At 45.2% G+C, this 7718-nt stretch overlaps 1 protein-coding gene across 1 annotated transcript in view; it reads left to right on the forward strand.

Annotated features, from left to right (window-relative positions):
• The window catches only part of LOC146206361 (uncharacterized), a 19054-nt gene extending 12527 nt beyond the window's left edge, over positions 1-6527 (forward strand). Inside the window, exon 3 of the mRNA XM_084608952.1 lies at positions 6331-6527. Coding sequence (XP_084465078.1) covers positions 6331-6527 — 197 coding nt within the window. The remainder of the gene's footprint in view (positions 1-6330) is intronic.
• The last annotated feature ends 1191 nt before the right edge of the window (positions 6528-7718 follow it).

Here is a 7718-nt window from a genome sequence, read left to right on the forward strand (position 1 = left end):
ACCCCTGAGCAGGTGGCTATATGCGGGTTAGAGACGAGCAATTCTGCGCTCCATATATGCGCCATTCTCTGCTATCTGATGGCTTCAGTGCAAGTTATAAATTCTGCTGGCTTGGCATAAACATAAAAAACAAAATATAGCGGGCCGGATTCACAATTCTTTAAGTAAGCCACCTGGTTTGCGCTGTGCGGTAATAACTTGCAAGAGGTGACGGCCAAGCCACCGGCCAGGCGCACATTAATATCTCTGCCGGAAAACACCGTGCGTTGGTCGCGAGTCAGTGAAACGGGTCAGACGTACTCAGCTGTTTGCAGTGCTTCAGAAATACTTGAGGGACTTCGAGCCTTCGACTTCGACTGGGCCCTTGGAGGGCCCAGTCACGTATCCCAAAGTTTCCCAAGGCACGTATCCCAAAGTATCCCAAGGCGATACAGGTGTACGTTGTCAGATTCGTCCGCTTGGAGCGGACGAATCTGACAACGTACACCTGTATCGTCTTCACTGCGTGAACGAAGTTTAATTGCTGCACATGCAGAAAAGACTAATCCTTCGTTGTCCAGTTGCGAAATTGCGATACTGTTCTTGACTGCCTGAAACGATGTGTCCTTGATTTAGAGAGTTTTAAAGGCCCGCGCATCCCAAATTAAGCTAAGTACATCACTAGCCTCAACTATCACATCAGCCTCCAGTCAGCTCGTTGCTGCACCCCATGCAGTCTTCTGAATTTCAGCTCCCCACCTTGCCCTGCACCAGACCCGCTTCAGAATATACTCCACTACCCATTTGGCCATCCGTCATATTTCGCTGCTTCACGCGCCCCGCCTTTGTCAACCTTAATTTTGACTAGCATGTCACTGCCTCGCAGTTATTCCTTAACCCACGATGAAGTCTGTTATCTTTTTGCTTAGCATTCGCTGTTAAAGGACCGTCTCTGGACTGAGCGTCGGTAGGTGTAATGACGATTATCGTGGTAGAAGCCGGGTTGAATTGATACCGTGGCAGCACTGCTGACTCGTCACTTGCAGCAGCACAGTCCCATTCCCTCGCAGCTTGTCCCACAGCGGCGATGATCTGCCGAAACACATACGTCGGCCTCGTCTTGCGGAATCAAGCATTGGCTAAACACCTCGAACATCCCAAATCATACGGATTCCTTAAATACTACCAAAGAGTGGGACGCAGGTGCTACTTGAAGAGAGAGTAGGCAGAAAAATATTAAGGGTCATCTATAACTGCAATATATGCAAGTCACTCTGAATTTCTTTGACTCAATATATCACCAAACCAAAATACGTCTACGACTGTCGCTGAATCTCGCGTTACACTGTGATAACCGTCTTCTGAGTTTTCTGGTTTATATACACTTTAACCTCGCACGGAACCTATAATGCAGCTGTCTGTAAACAGAAAGAGCCGAAAGGTTCTAGTAAAAATATCTTCGTTATTCTTTAGTTTTTTTTTTTTTTTTAGCAGACTTTTTTTTTTTTTTTAAGCTGTCCATAAAACTTTCTCTGTAAGCACTGTCTTCGCACTTTCTGCTACAGATTTTGATTAAGCGCAATGCAATTTATGGGCTTGTTGCTGACCTTACAGCTCGGAAAAGCCACGGCAAGTGCGCTTCGAGGCCATTGGTGAACGAGATAAACATTCTACAATCAGTGCGCTTAATTACGGCGCAGGAGTGTGCAAGAAATGTCGTCTGCGTTCCAGATGGAGCTGCCGCTCTTCCTGGGTACTCTTGATTCTTATAGCTAGTGCTAGTGACTAATCGGCTATAATCAGCTGGGTATTAGCCACACAGGTAACACCACTTCATATACTGTAGTACTAAGTGAATATGAAATACTGGTTAATAAACTGGTGACTATTGATGAACTATATAGAGAATTATTAACTGAGTATAATTAGGTATTAAGCTAGTTATCAGTTATTATCTGGCTATTAGCTAGTACTGATAACTACACCGTAAATAAAATTTTAGTTGAATTCACAAATTAAGTATTGAAAATCATTTAATGGATAAGTTAAATAAACATGAATGCCAACTGCAATGAAATTTTTCGTTGTAGGAGTGCTTTCTAGTAGCATGTCAAGGGAAAGTACTAAAAACAAAATATCACATACGCAGTAGAAGCACATGTCACAGGAATTGTTCTCACGAACTGTAGTTTTTCAAGACGAATCTGGAAGAAGGCTGCTATTACTAATGGCCAGAAAATGACGTAAGAGTGGATGCAGTTATAACCTCGGCCGCGCTAGTCATGGCATTTTGGAGAGCTTGCTGCAGCTGCTTGTCGAAATCCTTGTTTCGTTAGACGTTTTCCGTACGTCGGAAACGCGTGCGACAAGCGTGAGGTTGAAGGGCGGAAACAAATACAGGCGCAAGAGAGGCGACACACACACACACACACACACACACACACACACACACACACACACACACACACACACACACACACACACACACACACACACACACACACACACACACACACACACACGCACACGCACACGCACACGCACGCGCACGCGCACGCGCACGCACACACACACACACACACACACACACACGCACACGCACACGCACACGCACACACACACACACACACACACACGTGTGTCGCCTCTCTTGTCCTTGTATTTGCTTGCGCTTTAAGTCCCTACATCAAGTATTTCTTGTAAAGTGGGCCCCTCTTTCTGTGTTTCTTCATCATCTTCCATCTTCGACATAGCGCTCGTGTGTGTGTGTGCGTGTGTCGCCTCTCTTGTCCTTGTATTTGTTTGCGCTTAAAATCCCTACATTAAGATGAAATACCAACTCGCCCAACAGGAAGTTTTAATGAAGGGCGGTGTGGGTTTAAAATGTAAGAGAGGCCCGTGTGCCGTCGTTCAGTGGCAATATATTATTCGATCAAGCATGCTGCGAGAAAGGAGCGCAAGCAAAGGGCCCAGTTCCTACAGAGCAGCCACTGTCATGTGCAAGGTCGTAGCCAGCGCGTAGACAACTCGAGTCATCTCGAAGTCGCGTACGCGATGCTCGATTTTCAGAGACTCATTCGAGGTTCTTCCCCTTAGCTGGGAATTTTCATGAAGTGTAATTGAGCCCCTCTACAACATGCCGTCTTCGCGGCCCGCCTTCTGAGGAGCCAGCTCTGGTTTGAAGTGAGCAACCATTGACAAAAAGCGGGGAGAAAAAAAGAAAAACAAGATAGGCCACACCTTCGCGGAAGGGCTGCTCGCAGTGTCCCAAATTCTCGACACGGTATATAATCACCTACGCGCTGACCAAAAACGCCTCCGCCAAACCTTTGTCAGCTTGTTAGTATAACGGGCTCATTGCGCAAGTGGGCGGCTCGATTGGGGGCTCTTTCTACGCGAAGGCTGCCTCCCAGCTTCGCTCTCAAATATTTTATTCATTTTTTTTTCAGCTTAAGATCGGTATCCGGAAAATGGCTTGGCAGTTTAGGTCGTAGTCTTTTTATTGCTTCTAGTCATGTCAGGAATCGGGTCGCCGGAACTTATCTTCAACGGCTCCGTGATGTTACCTCAGCAGGTCACCCTCTTTGGCTGAGCCTGTTTGGAGCCATAATTGTGCGAACTACTTTTTAATATAACTCTCAGTATTGCACCTTTCCAAGTTCCGTTCGTCAATACATATAGTGAACATAAAGCGTATTGCTTTTCTTCTCAAGATGGGACTTCCCTTTTTTTCTGTTGGTCACTTTCATTTTAAGAAAATCGTTTCCGCTTTAATTTTTTCACAGTTGTGATAACGTTATTTTTTATTTGTTTAGGTCCCGTCGCGGTAGCTGAGTGGTTAAGGCACTAAACTGCTGGTCTCGGGGGTAAGGAAGGAAAGGAAGGAAAAATGTTTATTTCAAGCATGTGTACATACTTGTGGGGGAGGGCAAAAGGCATACAAGCCTGACGAGGCCCATCCCCCTTGGTGCACCTGGCGCAGTAACACATCGTAACATGTGCAACAGTAATAGAACATGTGAAATAAGCACACACGACTTTCAAAGGAAAATTACCATTGGCACATCAAGGTATGATAACAGAAGTTTAAAAGACACTTTCAACAATCATTAGACACGTTTTCACCAGTGTAAGTTTATGAGGGTTCTGGTAAAAGCATGTCTGCTAATTTTTTTGCTGAATTAGCGCTCATTTCTATATTTATGGATGAGATCTTTTATTTATTTGCTAGAATTAAGAAGAGCTGCTATCTGGTACAAGGTAGCTTGAGAGCCATAATTTGTTCTTATTACGGGTGGCCTGAAAAAATAATTTCTTAGTTGGCAATTCTGGTGTTGGACAGTGTGCATGATGTGTGGAAGTGTTCCCCTGTAAAGCAAGTGGGGAACACGACTGGCAAGCCGCAGTGTAATTAGTTTATAAATTCATCTTATTGTGGCACCACAGGGACGAGGACAGATACGGAGAAAGACAGACCAAGTTTATAAATATTTAATATCTAAGCTACCCCAATGTGGAACTGTGGTCTCTAGATATGGAATACCAGAGATGACTCTAATTGCTCTTTTTTGTAACAGAAAGAGTGATTTCAAATTTGTGTCAGATGTGCTACCCCAAACCAGAAGGCAGTAATGAAAATGAGATTGTACAAGCCTAAAGTAAAGTTGATGTTTTTTTAATCCGATAGGAAGAATAGGCCTAAATTTATAGAGGATACCAATTGAGCGTGCGACTTTGAAGAAGGCGAAATGAAAGGCACCCGTGAACTCTGCGATGTCAGTGCACGTTAAAACACCCCGGGTGGTCGATATTCTCGGAGCCCTCCAATACAACCATCGTAGCTGATGCCGCTTCAAGGACGTTAAACACCGTATAAACCATCAACCGCTTCATTTATTTACTGTGAAAGATTAGCTGATTCTGCCAAAGGTTGCGAACTTGTCTTATAACGTCCAAGTAAATATAATTAAGCTTGAAAATCACTTCAAACCATCCCCATTAGTGATGGGGTCAGATTAGCGCACTGAAATTGCACCACCAACCTCGTTATAAACGGCGAGCTATCGCGGCGCACAGATGTACTTTCTTCTGTATACGCCAAGGCTGCCCTTTGTCACCATTGCTGTTCGCGATATTCCTTGAACCCCTGTGTCGGAAACTTCTGCACAGCGATGCAATACGGAGTTTTAGGTTCCACACTTGAGAGGTTCGTGTGCCTGCCTACGCAGATGATGTTGCCTTTTTTGTATCTGACAGCGAAAGTGTGAGCGCTGTTCTGAAAATAACCCAGGAATTCTGGACTCAAAGTGGAAGTTTATTAAACTTGGACAAAAGTGTTGGTTTGTGGCATGGCTCGTGGAACACCAGACCAGCTGTTTTCGATAATTTACACTGGCCCACAACGCTTGGTGTGCCACTCGACAGCTATCGTGAAAACGGGTCGGTTTAGGCCAGAAAGGCGGATGAAATGAGAAGGACTAACCACCCGATGGGGTAAACGCGACCTGTCTATATTCGCGCGTGCTTCAATCTGCAATGTGTTTCTGGCTTCCGAAGTGATGTATACCTTGCGGGCCCTGTACTGTACACGAGCGAAGATACATAAATTCCACCGTGTATTTGCGACATTCATATGGGGCTCCAGTTGTGAGAGGGAGTCAAGGATGAATCTCTTTCGACGATTTGGTGAACGGGGTCTCGACCTGTCTCACTTGTTTCTGCGTCAAGTGGCGCTAAGGTTCATGGTTCTCCGCGACCAAAGATACCCTTTCCTCCAGTGTTTTGTCCAGTTTATGTTGTGCAATGAATTGCCGGACTTTTGTGTGCCATCTGCCGAAGGTGGACGTTACGGAACATCGCGCTACCTCCGCGAGGCGGTTGTGTCTTATCGCTTCCTTATCACGCGTTTATCGAGAGAGAGTATCTGTCATCAGTCAAGAGAAAATACCTGATGATGGCTTTAGTTGACACAGCTTTTCCCGTCCCTTTGTATCTCTCATCATTCACGACCGCATCCGGGAGAAAAATGTTAAAGCGAGTGAGAAAGATGTGGGTCACGCCTGCAACGAAAACCTTCTTTCAGCTCCACACAGGTACCCTGTCAGTAAAAAACCTGGCTGAACGAAAAGGGCATTTATAGATCTTGGGGCACGCAGTGTCTCCTCTGCAAAAAGGAGGAGAGCGTAGAACACGTCTTTATTTACTGTAATAGTGCCTTTTTTTTTTTGGGGGGGGGGGGGGGGGATGGGCTGCAACGCCCACTGAAGAAAAATCTCCGGCTCGCACCACACGGGATTAGGTATTTACCTGTGATGGACGCAGAAATATCATATGATACAATTTTCCTTCTAGGTTTGCACGCAGTGGGGCGCACTACGATGGCTTTCCGGCACTGCAACCCTGGAACCCGATCTCTACATGAATCTTTTGTGGAGAGCGTTGCGAAAATCCGTGAAGTCCTGATCGACAGAGACTGCAGCGAAGAAACTGCGGTCCTGTTTGAAGAACTCAAGCCAATAAAAAATGTTACATTACTCATTGCCAGTTAGGAGTGCTATAGGTGTTTGAAAACATGTCATGTATTTATTGCAATGTATTATACATGTATTGTATTATATTGAATTGTAATTTATTTTGTTATATTGTACCCTACAGCCTTAAAGGCAGCAAATACAACAAAAAAAGCCAGGGTGGCGCAGTGGTTACGGCGCTCGACTACCATGCCCAAGGATGCGGGATCGAATCCCAGCTTTAGTGGCCGCTTTTCAGTGGAGGCGAAAATTAAGGCGCCTGTGTGCTGTGCGATGGCAGTGCACTTTAAAGAGCCCAAGGTGGTCAAAATTTTCGGAGTCCTCCACTACGGCGTCTATCACATCCTGGGTCGCTTTGGGACGTTAAACCCCACAAACCAAACCAAACCCAACTTCAAGACATGGAAAGCTTTTCTTAACGGTCCAAGACAGCGAAATAACAAACGTAAACGGGCAAGTGGCGACTAATATCTGTTCCCACCTTCCTTTATCTCTTGCATGGGAGCGTTTTTTATTTTTCAATCAAACGGGCATTCATTGCCTTGCTGCTGATCTAGTGATCTGGGTCGATCCCTAGATTTTGATTTTCTGCGAATTTACCCCATGCGCAGATACCATCGGCTATTACGTGATATTGACAAGCGATGTCAACATTATTCTTAGCTCTAAGGATTAAAACACAGTCTTTCCATCACGAAAAAAAAATTGAGCAGCTGGATCCTAGAGACCGTGCTTTCAGCGCAATAGAATTCCGCTGTTTGGCGGAAGGACGCTCGATGTACGGCCGGGGCGGCGGCAGTATCTTGATAAAACAATAATAGACTACTGTAGGAGGGTTTTATAAAGCACGAAAAAAGAAAAAGAAAAGGGGAACTTGATATGCACATGGGCATTCCTCCTTGAAATTTTAATAGGGGATGTGCGAGCGTTTAAAATTTCTTTCTAACTTGGTGCATCATTACCATTGTGTTTGTGAACACGTCTCGGTGTCTCCCTGAAATAAAAAAAAAAGGAACATTTATTGCCGAGGAGAGATTGTTTCCAGCATATTTCTTAAGCATCAGCATCTCTTCTAATTTTAGAACGTAACTCTACTGCTAGCATTCTACAAGATCATTCATATGCGCAAGTGCCACTTTCACCTGCGCCTCGCCACAGCTGCGCCCCGCATTCGCTCCTTCGGCTCGCCGCCGGCTGAACCACGAACCA

This window comes from Amblyomma maculatum, chromosome 1 (genome assembly GCF_055883805.1).
Source record: "Amblyomma maculatum isolate TAMU_Amacu chromosome 1, ASM5588380v1, whole genome shotgun sequence".
NCBI classification, from domain to species: Eukaryota; Metazoa; Arthropoda; class Arachnida; order Ixodida; family Ixodidae; genus Amblyomma; species Amblyomma maculatum.